Source organism: Hemicordylus capensis, chromosome 6 (assembly GCF_027244095.1).
Source record: "Hemicordylus capensis ecotype Gifberg chromosome 6, rHemCap1.1.pri, whole genome shotgun sequence".
NCBI lineage: Eukaryota > Metazoa > Chordata > Lepidosauria > Squamata > Cordylidae > Hemicordylus > Hemicordylus capensis.
The window spans coordinates 43,829,089-43,844,004 of NC_069662.1; the positions used below are offsets into that span (position 1 = coordinate 43,829,089).

The 14,916-nt window shown below is 48.4% G+C and overlaps 1 protein-coding gene across 5 annotated transcripts in view; it reads left to right on the forward strand.

The window, feature by feature from the left end:
• MLLT6 (MLLT6, PHD finger containing) overlaps positions 1–14,916 on the forward strand; it is a 138,477-nt gene that overhangs the window by 106,408 nt on the left and 17,153 nt on the right. For 4 of the 5 annotated variants that reach the window (XM_053259997.1, XM_053259999.1, XM_053260001.1 and 1 more), the window contains 6 exons: positions 4,247–4,431; positions 6,011–6,128; positions 9,412–9,478; positions 10,655–10,794; positions 13,423–13,611; positions 14,734–14,822. In XM_053259997.1, coding sequence (XP_053115972.1) covers positions 4,247–4,431; positions 6,011–6,128; positions 9,412–9,478; positions 10,655–10,794; positions 13,423–13,611; positions 14,734–14,822 — 788 coding nt within the window. The remainder of the gene's footprint in view (positions 1–4,246; positions 4,432–6,010; positions 6,129–9,411; positions 9,479–10,654; positions 10,795–13,422; positions 13,612–14,733; positions 14,823–14,916) is intronic. The other variant, XM_053260000.1, reaches the window with a different exon arrangement.

Genomic DNA, 14,916 nt, shown 5'->3' on the forward strand with positions numbered 1-14,916 from the left:
CTCCAAACGCCGACCACCGATGCTCCTATTTCACAACTAAGCAGCGGATCCCTGGTACCGAGAGATGGGGAAGGGTTCCTCAAAGAACCATCCGATAAGAAGGCGGAGTTCTCGTTCCGACGGGTCCACGACAACGCCTCACTGGCTACACGATCAGCCGCAGTGGCCTCCATGACGGCCAGGGCCAGTCTTCTGTGGATCAACGACCTCATCGACGAGACTCCACCGGAATCTACTCGCCTAAGACAGCAGCTGTTGAAACTACAGCGAGCACAGGCACTCATTGCCGATACTTCCCTCGACACTATACGTTACTCGGCAAGATCCTCGGCGGCTTCAGTGGTCGGTAGAAGGCATCTCTGGCTGAAGGCGTGGCAAGCAGACTCCGTATCCAAGAACAACCTATGTGCTCTGCCTTACGAGGGGTCTAAGCTCTTCGGCGATTCAGCCCTAGAGAACATACTAGTCGAATCGAAAGATAAAAAGAAAACCATGCCGTCGGCCCCCAGGAAGCCCGATAAACCAGCTTTCAGAAGAAGCTACCAACAGCCTTTTCGTGCCTTTCGCCCCGCCTTTAGGGGCAGAGACAGAGACTTCCACGGCTCCAGATCCTCCTGGCCCCGCCAGCGATTCACCAGCAGGAACCCCAACTTCCGCAACCCCGGCAGCCAGGGGAAACCTCAGGCAAAGAATCAGTTCTGACACAGACTTCCTCAGCCTGGGGGGTCGCCTATCCTACTTCCTTCCAACATGGCTACGCGATATATCGGATGCATGGGCTCTGGAGGTCATTCGTTTCGGTTACAGGATCGAGCTGGGCTCCTCCCCTCGTCCACGATTTCTCCCTACTCCCCGCTCTCACTCCACTTCAAAGCACACGGAAATGTCCATGGCTATCCTACACCTGCGAGACATCGGAGCCATAGAGCTTGTTCCCAGGGGGCAGGAGGGGAGGGGAGTCTACTCCATCCTGTTTACAGTACCCAAAAAGGACGGGTCCCGCAGAGCGGTTCTAGACCTAAAATATTTGAACTCCTTCGTCAGAACACGCAAGTTTCGCATGGAGTCCCTCCGCTCCATTTTAGAATCTCTGCAGCAAGGAGACTTTCTGTCATCAATAGATTTACGGGAGGCCTATCTACACATTCCCATACATCCCGACAGCAGGCCGCTACTCCGCTTCAAATACGCAGGGCTGGACTATCAATTCAAGGCCCTCCCCTTCGGCCTCGCCTCTGCACCCAGGACGTTCACCAAGATCCTCGCCCCGGTCCTCGCTCTACTTCGTATTCAGGGGGTACACATAGTGGGGTACCTCGACGATCTACTCCTAAAATCGGAGTCCTGGGATTCAGCAGTAAGGGATCTGGAAAGGACCATGACAACACTGAATCAACACGGTTTTCTAATCAACATAGAAAAGAGTCACCTCTCCCCGACGCAGAGAATTCGCCACCTCGGGGTAATAATCGACACTCTATCGTGCAAGGTCTTCCTCCCGGAAGACAGAGCCCAGGTGCTTACATCAGAAACAAGGGACGTCCTGGCGAGGCTGAAGTCGCCTCTACTGTCCTTGGCTCGACTCCTGGGACTAATGGTGTCAACGCTGGAAGCGGTCCCGTGGGCAAGGCTACACCTTTGGGTCCTCCAATGGTACCTCCCGAAATTCCAAGCGTGCATAACCACGAGGCGCAACATCCTAGTCATTCCGCCTCCGCAGGTGAAAATGTCCCTGACCTGGTGGACCAGGTCTCGGAATCTCCAAACAGGCAAGTGCTTCCTCGAACTTCCGAAACTCATTATCACAACAGACGCAAGCAACAGAGGCTGGGGGGCACACTGCCTACAACACTCAGTCCAAGGACGATGGGAGAGCCTAGAAAGATCCCATTCTATAAACTGGCTCGAGCTGAGAGCTATCCGTCTGGCCCTCTTACATTTCCAACCCCTGGTCGAGGGGAAAGATGTCTTAGTGAAAACGGACAACACCACAGCCAAGGCACACGTAAACAGACAGGGAGGAACTCGATCGCGTTCTCTGTTCCAGGAATCAGTCCTCCTCCTATCTTGGGCCGAGAAGCACCTCAATTCCATCACAGCTCACCATGTCAAGGGAGATCTGAACTCAGTAGCGGATTGGTTGAGCAGGGAGGACCTCCTCCCGGGGGAGTGGTCCCTCAACACGGAAGTGTTCGATCAGTTGGCATACAAGTGGGGGCGGCCACAAGCAGACTTGTTCGCCACTCCCCTCAACGCAAAGACAGAGATATTCATCACCAGGTTCCACTGTCGTGCAGCATGGGGAATGGATGCCCTGTCTTGCAGATGGCCTCAGGGTCTCCTGTACGCCTTCCCCCCGATACCACTTCTGACCAGAGTACTCCGCAGGATACGGAATCTGAGAGCAGAGGTCGTCATGGTGGCCCGATTCTGGCCCAGACGTCACTGGTTCACGGACCTCGTAGGCATGGCAATAGACCAGCCTTGGCACCTCCCCGCGAGACCAGACCTTCTTCTCCAGGGGCCAGTTCACCATCCCAATCCGGGCTGGTTTCAACTAGCCACCTGGAGACTGAGCGGATCCGATTGCGAGCGCAGGGACTTCCCCCCAAAGTGACTGAAACCATCCTGGCTTCTAGGAAAAATTCCACTAATCGAATCTACCAGTATATATGGAGGATGTTTCTGCGTTGGCTCCACAGGAAAAAACTCCCTAGTGACGAGGCGACTCCACTACATCTCCTACAATTCCTCCAGGATGGGCTTGATAAAGGATTGAAGCCCAACACCCTCAAGAGGCAAGCTGCCGCATTATTGCCAATGTTGAAGGGGAAGGCTAACTCACAGTATCATTCTCTCCTAAAAAGGTTTCTCAGGGGGGCCACCCTATTGTCTCCCCCAGTGATACATCGTTTCCCCTCATGGGATCTGAATTTGGTGCTTCAAGCATTACAAGGCCCTCCTTTCGAACCGATCCGTACCATACCACTACGCCTCTTGTTTCAGAAGTTGGCCTTCTTGGTGGCACTCACCTCTGCTAGAAGAGTTTCCGAGCTGAGAGCACTCTCAGTCCACAAGTCGTTCTGCGTCTTCTCTGAGGACTCGGTCAGGCTGATTCCGGACCCCTTTTTCCAACCAAAGGTGATATCTCATTTCCATGCATCACAAGACATCTTTCTTCCTTCATTGTGCCCGCATCCGAAGCACCCCAGAGAGAAACTGTGGCACAAGCTGGATTTACGTAGATGCTTGAGATGCTACATAAAACGCACGGCCAGTTTTCGTAAGACCGAATCTATGTTTGTCTCTTACCTGCCCACCTCTATGGGAGAGGCGGTATCAGCAAGAACTATTGCTAAATGGATTAGAGCATGCATTACCTTAGCTTATGAGACACAAAAGGTCCCTCCTCCGGCCAATATTTGGGCACACTCCACCAGGTCGGCAGCCGCCTCGGCCGCCTTCTCCACTAACGCTTCAGTACAGGAGATTTGTAAGGCAGCGGTATGGAAGAGTCCATCCACCTTTATAAAACATTATAAACTGGACACATACGCCGCTGCCCAAGCGGCATTCGGTAGGAGAGCACTCCAGAGGGTTCTTCCCCAGGAATGAGCAGCGTTATCCCTCCCTGACTTGGGAAGTTTGCTTTGGTAAGTCCCATCTTCATGAGATGCCTTGACAGCACCAACCGAGAATGAAGCATTGGTTACTCACCGTGAAGGCTTCTTCTGGTTGCTGCTGTCAAGGCATCTCAGCCCACCCTTGTGGCTCGCTTTCCTCTCTAGGGGAAGAACCCTCCTGGGACCAGGTTATACGTTCCCACACACATCTGTTCCTTGCAGGGCGTAGGGACATGTATATGTGTTTCTTCTCTCTTGTATTATTCTCTGCATAACTTTCTCGTACTACTGGTTCACTCGGCCTAGAAGAACTGGGGCGGGGTTATCCCCGTCAGAGCTATATAGGACTGCCTTTCTAAACTAATTTGCATAGTCCTGCCTAGGAGCACGTGACAGGGATAACCCATCTTCATGAGATGCCTTGACAGCAGCAACCAGAAGAAGCCTTCACGGTGAGTAACCAATGCTTCATTTTGTCAGGATGGAGGAGGTAAGGTATTGGAAAGTACACCATCCTGAGGAGGGAAAAGCAGTTGGTGAGTGGAAATGCTATCAGGCACAACATGGATGTATATCTTGGTGTCGGGTTGCCTCTCAAGTCCTGTTTTGCTTTCTTCATGCAGGGATCTATACAAGTAACAAGGACCCCATTTCACATGGCGGTGGGGGACTCCGGACAGTGTGTAGCACTCCACTCTCCTCCAGCCTTCTGGCTCACCAAGGCACTTCATCACTCCCCCAGCTCACCCGTTCTCCCTTTGCTAGCACCGTCCCAGCTTCCTCCTCTTCCTCTGTCTCCACGACCCAGGTAATGACTTCAAACATCAGAGCCATATGTTGGCACTTCTGCCCCAGGGTCTTGTTCTAGATTCTTCCCCCATCCCCACTAGAGCTCAAAACGATCAACGTAGCTTCAAGCAAATTCCATATATGTAAAATTTAAAGAAGTTAAAGGAAGTAAAACGGGGGGGTAAACACTTGGAATGACCCCTGTGGCAGGGATGTACACGAATCGAGATGCGATTCGGAACGCATCACCTGCCCCTTTAAAACAGAGGAGAGCAGGTGCATACCTGTTCCTCCGCTGCTCGCCGCCGCTTCCTGAATCAGCAGCACTCCTCCTAGATGTCTTCACATGCCGGTGGTGCTCTCCCCCAGCTGCCCCTGTACGATGCCAGCATGCACATGGCCTCTGCACATTCTTGGTGACCATTGGCACCTGCTCTCCTCCATTTTAAAGGGGCAGGGGATGTGTTCTGAATTGTGTCTCGAAACGCGGTTTGTGCACATCCCTACCCTGTGGGGTATGATTAGTAAAATCTGGAGTAAATCAAGGAAGGTTGCTTACCATAAACGTTATGGATGCTGATACTCTGAGTTCTCACTGCTCAGATAGGTTGCTCTAGCTGCATTAAAGTGCGTGAACTCAGAATATAACATACAAAAGGTTGACTGGCCAACAGGAGTATTCAATAGCCATTGCAGCTGGGGGTGATGAGAGTTGTACTCCAACAACATCTGGAGACCCAAGCTTGGGAACTCCCAGTACTACATGATTAGTTTCTAGAATGCCATTCAGCCTGGCCTGCAGCCCTCATGATAAGCACAGATGCACACTTTGGATTGCAGCCTGTGCATATTCATCTGTCCTTAACTGAAAGCTGGAAACCTCAGTCATCAAGCAACAACATAGAATACTAGTGGCCTTTGAGGACAGTGAAGTGAAACAGTAACCCAGAAAGCGCTCCCATAATATCCACCTGAGAGTTGAGGATGTGGAGCCCATTAATCTGGCCCCTGTCTTATATTTTGCTTGAAGAACATTGGAGAGAAATTTCACCCACTTTTTCTGTAGAAAGAGAAATGGCTTCATTTTTAAAACAAAGGCAGATGATCCTTCCATAGAGGGAAGATCAAGTATGTTAGGGACATAGGAAGCTGCCATATACTGAGTCAGACCATTGGCCTGTCTAGCTCAGTATTGTCTCCCATTCATATGCAACCCGGGTGGACCCTGCTTGGCTAAGGGGACAAGTCATGCTTGCTACCACAAGATTTCTCTGTTTAAACCACCCTGAGCCATTTTTGGAAGGGTGGTATAGAAATCAAATAAATAAATAAATAAATACCAGCTCTCCTCCTTGGTCTTACTGCTTCAGTTCAGTTCAGTTGAGGACAAAGGCCAATAGGTCAAACTAGACATATTGGGGCTTCTCTAGGATGAGGGACGGGGTGTGGTGCATCTGTCGTCTACACTTTCTACCAAAAGATTGTCTATCCAATGCTGGTCTAAGATATGATGGGAAATCATGGGAAAAGATGGCTCTTAAAACAAGGTGGTTGGGTTTTTCCTCCCCACCATTTCTTTGTCTTTTCCTGTTCTGCAGGTATTCTCACTGGCGGGATCTACTTTCAGTCTCCCCTCCTCGCACATTTTTGGAAGTCCTCTCACCTCTGGGCTGTCCATCAATCCCCTGCTGAACCAATCAGAAAGCAACCGGGCAGGTACACAGACCCAAAGATTATATAAGTACTGATCTCCTTAGAAAGTGTCCCTCAAACAGTCAAGACCATTCAGTGTACAGGGTCATCTTCTCCCTCCCCTGTATTGATAAACCCTCAGACCTGACAAGGTTTTCATGTGTGAAAGCATGGACCAGGTAGGAAAAGAATATTTCAGTGGTTTTTTTAAAATGAAAAATATTATATTTACAGTTATCATATATTCACATTTAGAAGTCTCCCTGTAGACCAAGCTCTTTGGCACATAAGTACAGTAGCCAAGCAGCAGGAAAAAAATGGCCTGAAGCTCTTGGGGAAATGAACGCTGGGGGCCATGCACATGCGCAGTGAAGAAGCTGGATTTATTAGCATGACAGTGAGCAGCAACTGCATTTGGTTGCCATCTGGTGGTACATGAGAGCAATAGCATTCTTTGAGACAGGAAGTTGCTTTGTTGTCATTAAGGATGCATGGAACCCTTTCAGTTTTACAAGGGAGTTTAAGCAGCTTTCATTTTAACCAGCAGACAGTATAAAATACGTAGCATATAATGTGTGTTCATTGAGTGTATATCCCACCCTTCCTCCAAAGAGCTCAGGACAGTGTACATGACGCTTCCTATCCCCTCACCCCCTGTGAGGTAGGTTAGGCTGAGAAGAATAACTACCATAAGATCACCCAGTCAGCTTCATGGCTGAGCAGGGATTTGAACCTGGGTCTCCCCAGTCCTAGTCCAACATTCTGACCACTGCACCCCATGGTGCTTACTCTACATATTGAGCATAGAACCCCCGAGAGCGTGCAAAATCTTGAAACTGTGTTTTGAAGTACTCTGAGTCACCTTTTGGCTGCATTCTCACAACTGTGGGGAGCACAGTTAAAGAGTTAGCCATGATCTCTGACCCCTGCACGCTCCTATGGAGCGTGACATGAGAACCCAGAATTTCCAAGCAATTCCCGTCAGACTACTATGATTAAACAGCATTTAACCAGGATCAATAAAAAGGAGTTATCAACCCCAATTAAATGCTGTTACATCTCAGTGGCTTGCCAGGGATTGCCTGAAATACAAGGTTCTCACGTCATGCTCCATGAGAATCCAGGGTTTGGCAATCACAGTTAACGCTTTAACTGTGCTCCCCATGGTCATGAATATGTGGCCTTTATCAGTCTCGGAGTGTAATATCAGTGGAATTTAGTTCACCTCTGAAAAATGCTTAATGTGATAAATCTATGGGAATGTTGCAGGCCAAACTAGACATGACAATGAGGCTGCTCTCATGACCTGGCTGCCCCAGGCAGGATTAGATTGTTTGTGAGAAGCGACAGGATCCTTGAAGATCCCTCTGCTCCCCGCCCGCCTAACCCCATTAATGAACCCGGCTTTTAGCCTAGGTCAAGGATACTCTTATATCTTGTCAACTATTGAGTCACGTTTATTGCTACTAATACGTAATCTCCACGTCAATACCCGCCTTAGAGTGCGCTGCAGTGTGAAAGGACATCTCTCTGCAGAAATACCTACATATAGAGGAGTGAGGCAAGGGTGTATTTTAGCCCCATCTCTATTTAATTTCTATATTAACTCTTTAGTCTCCCACCTGAATGATCCAGCTCTTCACCCTCCTAAATTGGGGAGTAGACATGTCCCGATACTACTCTACGCAGATGACATAGTGCTACTTTCACAAACTAAAATAAGGCTAAGGCATGCCCTAGCATCTCTGAGTTCTTACTGTACTAAGGAGGCCTTAGAGATAAACTATTCCAAAACAAAGGTCTTGGTGTTTGCAAAGCGCCCAAAGAACTTTAGATGGTCTATAAATGGGCAAAGAATTGAACAGGTGAGGGTGTTCAAATATCTTGGGGTGGTCTTCCACTCTAGTGGAGGTCATAAAGCCCACCTTAACACTGTCGCTCATAGCTCACAGCAGTTGGCAAATGCCATTAAGTCTTTTCATTTCTCAAGCGGTGCCCTTTTTGTTCCAGCGGCCATTAAACTCTTTGTCGCTAAGGTATACCCTCATAGGGAAAATACAAGCAGGTACCTTATGCCTTTGTCCCTGTGGTGCAGGTGAAATAGAGACTACTGCTCATGTAATCCTTTATTGTGAATTTTATAGGGATAGTCATTCTAAGTTTATTTTACCTTTGCTAATGAATTGTCCGGGCCACACCGATCTTTTTTACTTGGAGTATCTACTGTCCAATTTTAAACCTGGGATGACTGTTAATGTGGCCAAATTTTGTTTTACTGTATGTAAGCTTCGTAAAGCCTGCATTACCTAATAGAATATTTTGTAAAATGTAAAGATTAACTGGTCTATGACCGTAATAAACTTTATCTATCTATCTTATACCCTTAACCCGGCTACCAGGTGTCGTGTGACTCAGCCTGAGGAGTCACAGAGACCGGTGCATAGAGCACCCATTTGAGATGGGAATCCTCAATGCAACACATATGCTGCACATTGCATTGAGGGATGTCTGGAGGCTGGAACAACAAGTTCTGGCCCCAGATCCCTCCGCCTTGCTCCATGCTTCATGGAGCTGCACGGAGCAGGGCTGCCCATGTGGGCACGTGGGAGGCACACTGAAGAGGACCTGCTTGGTTCTCTGGGGGAAAGGTAAATTGAAAGCAGCCTTCCCCCTACACCCTCCCCACCCACCCGGAGCAATCGTGTGAATTGCCCCAATGGCAGACCCATTTGTTTAAACCCTGGTTTTCCTCAATCACACAGAAAGTGGTCGTTAAAGCAGAATGAATGGGGTGGCCCCCATACATTCCACACAGCTTACCGCCACACAGTCGGTCCATCCCAAGTGCAAATCCTGAAACTGGAAGTAAACTCAAGGAAGGAACATGGAAGTGGTGAAATTGCCACTTCTGATGATGCTGCTGAGAGGTGATACAAACTTCTAGGGTAAAGGCTGCAATACTAAAAATCTAGTGCAATCCAGTGCAATTTGCTAGAAAGGAAATGGTTGAAGACAGATCATCCTGGAGAGAATTTATCTATGTGGTCACTAAGAGTCGACACCGACTTGACGGCACTTAATCAGTCAATCAATCAGTCAAGCAGCAGACACTAGGAAGGTTCAGGTTCCCTCACCTGTATATCCCCTTTGCCCTGAAAATGTTGGGGCTGCTTTATATTTGTTTGAAGCAAACCCAAGAACTGCAACGGTCATATCAGATTTGGAGCCTTGCTAAAATAGGAATTGGGGTGGGGATTTCTTGTCTAAAAACATTTTTTAAAGTCTCAATTTATTGTTGTACTTCCAGAACCAGATTTAGAAGACTGTAATTTTGCTTGCCGGGGGGCATCACCCCAAGAAAGTCTCTCTTCCATGTAAGTTTCTTTTCCTGAAAGTTCAGAGGGATGTATGTATGTCTGGAATAATGTACTGCTATATATAAACAAAGTGAGGGCTCTCCGCACAGAAGAACGAAAAGAAAGGAAAATCATTGGGAGCAAGAGAGGTTTATTAACAGGCTGTCCCTGTTAATAAACTTTCCCAAATCCTAAGTTCCATTAACACTAAGACAAAAGGAGGAGGAGCTGCTGTTCTGTACTCAGGAAATGTTCGTGAAACTTTCCGAATGTGAATGAAATTTTAAGTCGAAGTAGCCCAATTTCCCTGGAGTAAACTGGAGGAGTTGGAATTTATCCATAATTGTTTTAATTCATGTGTTAAGTAGTTTCCCTTGAACATGTTCAAAACATGTTGAGAAATTAGAGAAACTAGACATATTAATAATCTTGTCAGGCACTTGTTGATTTGCCTTCTAGGATGAGATATAATCAGATTCCATCCATCGTCTTTGACTCAGCAGCAGTGTTCTCTCTAAAAAAAGTTTCATCTGTGTGCGGAATGAATTTTGTTCTGGGCAGCAGTATCAAGGCAGTGTGCATGCACATGCATTCCGAGTGGTACCTTCCTGATTCAACCTGAGTGGGATCTAAAATTAACAGAGTGGACATCAAAAAATGTGTGAGCCCATGCACATGCTGTAGAGGGAACCCTGCTAGGCAGTAGGAAACAGAAATAATCTCTGCTGTTTTCAAGAATCTCATGGGGTTGTCAGAGGAGATAGACAGCAACGTCCATTCCTTATATTCTTAGGGCCAAAGCAGATATGCGGAGCCAGGTCTGGGAAACATCCCCTGAGCATCTAAACGTGTGTGTGTGTGTGTGTGTGTGTGTGTGTGTGTGTGTGTGTGTGTGTTGTAATTTGGAGAGAAGACCATTGTGGCTGGGGGTGATGGGAGTTGTAGTCCAACAACCTCTGGGACCAGTGTTCCCTCTAAGAGAGATTCCCAGGTGTTGTTGACTACAACTCCCATCATCCCCAGACACAAGCCATTGCAGCTGGGGATGCTGGGAGCTGTAGTCAACAACATCTGGGAATCCCTCTTAGAGGGAACAGTATCTGGGACCCAGGGTTGAGATCCCCTGTAACAACTGAAGATAGAGTTTCCTTCTCCCTTGTGATGGCTCTTTCTTCTACTTTGATCACTCTACAGGTCCCCTATCAGCAGCCTTCCCACCCTCTTTGACCAGACGGTGTCGACCAACAGTGGGCAGCTGGAAAATGTCCCCCAGGCCACACCAAACATCGAGCAGCTTCTGGAGAAACAGGGCAATGGCGAGGCCGGCGTCAACAGTGAGTTACAGGAGAGCTCAGAAGTGCTTAAGCATTAAGGGAAGCAGCAGCCCGGACTTCTCTGCCCCTCAGGCAGGATGGCCAGTGCCACCCACACCCTTGCACACACTCCCCTCCCCCTTTCCCCATTTTCAAAGCAGAAGAGAGCAGGAGCGCCTCTCACTGCTTAGCTGGCCCTCCAAATCATAATCTGCTTGCCGAGGCAACCGCCTCACTTCGCCTCATGGAAGGGCTGCCCCTGTTTAAGGCAGAGAGAAGCCTCAGCCACTCCAGCTTGTGCCAAGAATTCATTTCCATGCCAGGGGGAACTTCCCTTGCTCCGTTTCTGCTGCTCTTTAAGGCGCAGAAGGCCTTCTAAGGTGACTCCCACCCATGATTCAAGAAAAGGAGGATGCATCCGTAAAGAAGTGGTGGCAGCAGTTCAGACTTCACTTTTGAGCTCATAAAGTTGCCTTAATGCTAAGACAAACCACTGGTCCCTCGATTGTCTGCCTGCTCTCCTGAGTTCCATACAGGGATCTTTCCTGGCCCTATCTGTAGCTGGCAGGGATTGTTGTTGTTGTTGTTGTTGTTGTTATTACTATGTGATTTTTTTTTATAGCACTTTTCAACAAAAAGTTCTCAAAGTGGTTTACACAGAAAAAGAATAATGAGAAGATGGTTCCCTTTCCCCAAAGAGCTCACAGTCTAAAAAGAATCAGAGGGTGTAGATACCAGTCTACACCAGAGAGAGGCTATGCTGGGGTGGAATACAACCAGTTCCTCTCCCCCTGCTTAATATATAGACTAAGAATCAGCACTTAGAAAGGTGCCTCATTAACCAGTTAGCAGGGACCTTCTGCACACAAAGCATGTGCTCTTCCACTGAGCTATCCCCATTGTTTAAAAGAGAGCCCCTCTTTTAATAATAGTCACCAAGTTTTTGTTCTTGGGAATGTTTGCAGACTAGCCCCCCTCTCAGCCATGTCCATGTGCTTTCTGTCCATCAAGGGGAGAAGACACTGGAGGGCCAGGGTGCTGTAGTGGTTGGAGTGATGGACTGGGACTGAGGAAGCCAGGATTCAATCCCCCCTCCCAGCCAGGAAGCTCCCTTGGTGACCTTGGGCAAGGTATTTATTGCTCAGCCTAACTTGCCTCACAGAACTGTGGGTGGAAGAGTCCATTTTGAATTCCTCCCTGTGCTCCGTAGAGAAAGGGTGAGACGTAAATAGAAAACGTTTACTTGTTTATATGAAAATCTTTTAATATAAACATTAGGCTGAGAGATAGTAGGCTGTTTCTCATGACCAGCAATGGGGTAGGACAAGCATCCTACTCAGGACTGGGGGCTGTGAACACTCCTGTTTTGCAGTCGTATGCGAGTTAAAAGCAAGGTAGGAGGTGGGGGAAGTGATCGTGTGCAAGGCTCCTACTGGGGAGGAGGGGGAGGAGGAATATATATATATGCCGCTTTTCAACAAAAAGTTCCCAAAGCGGTTTCCATAGATATAAATAAAGAGATAAAATGGCTCCCTGTCCCCAAAGGGCTCACAATCTAAAAAAGAAACATAAGATAGACACCAGCAACAGCCACTGGAGGGATGCTGTGCTGGGGATGGATTGGGCCAGTTGCTCTCCCCTGCTCAATAAAGAGAATCACCACTTTAAAAAGATGCCTCTTTCCTCAATCCGTTACTCCATCCTACCCAGCAGCTGAACCCAGCATGATTCATGAGGTAGGAGGAAAAGCCCTCCTGCCCAGCAGGAGTCTTGCTTCAACCTTGCTTTTTATGAGCACACAATCACAAAAAAGGGGCACACACCGCTCCCAAAACTGGGTAGCCTGCTTATCCTACACTGTAACAATTGTGTGAACTAGCCTACTGACTGGCCCAGGGTCAGTCAGTGAGTTTAAGCACAAAGCAGGAATTTGAACCCAGATCTCCTCATGCCAAGGCTGAGATGCTAACCACTAAACGATACTGGCTCACGCACCATAGAAAGGGAGAGTTCTGCACCTCAAGAGGGAGATAGTTCTGTAGGCTTGTGGCAGGGAATGTCAAGGCCCTGCTTTGAAGTGCTGCAGTTCTCATTTTGCATGGAGATGGGACCTGAAGCAGTCACTGACTGGAGGTGATTCGGGGGACAGTGCAAGGAGAAGCAGCCTCTGAGAGACATGGGGCTTGTACAAGAGGCCATGGAAGGCTCTAAAGGGAAGGACCAGCCCTTGCATTAAGCCCAGAAGCATATCAACAGCCAACACTATTGGAACAGAACAGGCTGCATAGGTGCACTTGCTCAGGGATGTGCAACCCTATTTTGTGGTAGCCAAAGCTTCTGTGATGTCTTCAAGGGCAGCCCTCCCCCCCCGCATAGAATCCATTACAGCAGTCAGGCCTGGAGGTTACAAAAACATGGATCAGTGTCTCAAGTAAATAAATGAAGGACTGCTTCTCCGGAAACCAACGCAGAGTAGAATTCTGTGATAGCCTCCCAATTTCACAGAATGGGTTCCTTTCCTCTCGCCTCCATTCCATCTATGCTCTAACTGTGTCACTCTTTGCCCCCAACCTCTCCCCTCCCCTTCTCCAAAACCCTCTTTGTTTCTCGCCTCTCCCTGCCCCCGCCCCCTGCCCACGTTTCTTGCAGTTGTAGAAATGCTCAAGGCACTCCATTCCCTCCAGAAAGAGAATCAGCGTCTCCAGGAGCAGATCATGACTCTGGCAGCTAAGAAGGAGCGCCTGCAACTCCTGAACGTCCAGCTTTCTGTCCCTTTCCCAGTGGTGACCACCAGCAATGGCCCCTCGGGCCACGCCCATTACATCCTGGCTCCCAACGGTAAGACCAGTGACTCACTCCTGCGCTGTGGCTGGTACCTAATCTCTGAAAGAGGCCTTTTCAGTGCTGGTGCCACTAAGAACAAGTTTGGTTATGGTGGTTAGAGTGTCAGCCTGGAAGAACCTGGAAGGCGAGGTTTAAAAACTCTGTTCAGCCATGAGACTCACTGGTTGATGCTAAGCCAGTCGCCCATTCTCAGCCTAACCTACTTCACAGGGTGGTTGTGAGAACATGGGAGAAGGACCATGTATGCTGCCCTGCGCTCCTTGGAGGATAACCTTCCTCAGACAAGTTAGGAAGGTACCAACATCAGCATTTTTCCGGCACCACGCCCAAAAGCTTTTATTCACCAAGGCCTTTAATGGATCCTTTGCGGGTATTGATGCTGACCTCCTGTTTGCTGCTTTGCTTTTATCTGCCTTTGTTGTTTACTGTGTTGCTGGTTTTAGGAACACAGTAATTTTTATTGTTTTATGAATTTGAATTGTTTTCTGCTGTGAACTGCTTTGCAGACTAGGAAGGTGGGAAAGTGGCATGTCATTTTTTAAATTTAAAATAAAATAAAATAAAATAATTAAAATAAAATAAAATAAATTTAAAATAAAATAAGAAGTATTCTGAGACTTGGACCTGCCAGTAGGGATGTGCACAAATGAGCACATTTCAGGAGCAGGGCCCGAGAGCTTTAAGAAAGAAGAGAGCAGGTCTTTACCTGCTCTCCGCCATCCCAAGCAGCTTCCTGCTGGGGCGACATGCATCCCTAGAAGCCCCGCACGGTGTCAGCATGCACATGGTGTCCGTAAATGCACAGGTGCCATTTGTATGGTCTGCCTGGTATTGCCACATGGGGTGGCGGAGAGCAGGTAAGGACCTGCTCTCCTCTTTCTTAAAGCTCCCAGGTCCCGCTCCTGAAATGTGCTCAAACCATGGTTCAAACTGCAGTTTGTGCACATCCCTACCATACCATCTGGTCTGGGAGCCATACCATCTTCTCCAGAAGCTCTTCATTATGATCTCAGATGTGCAGAGGGTCAGCCAAGCTAGCTCAGTTGCAAAAGGTGCTCTGTAGTTGCTCAGAGGCACTGAGCAATCTGGTTCTGATTCTCACATCTTCCCATCTAGCATGCAACAGCGACTCGCTGAGTGTCAGCAAGAGCCCACCCTGCAAGAACAGTTTTGGCATTGAGAACTCGCTCTCCACTTCCTCTGAGGTAGGGAGCATCTGTTTCGGCTCTCCTTATTGTTTCTCAGCAGGCGCTCACTGACAGCCAGAAGTGGCTCTACCATAAGGCAAGATAAAGTGCC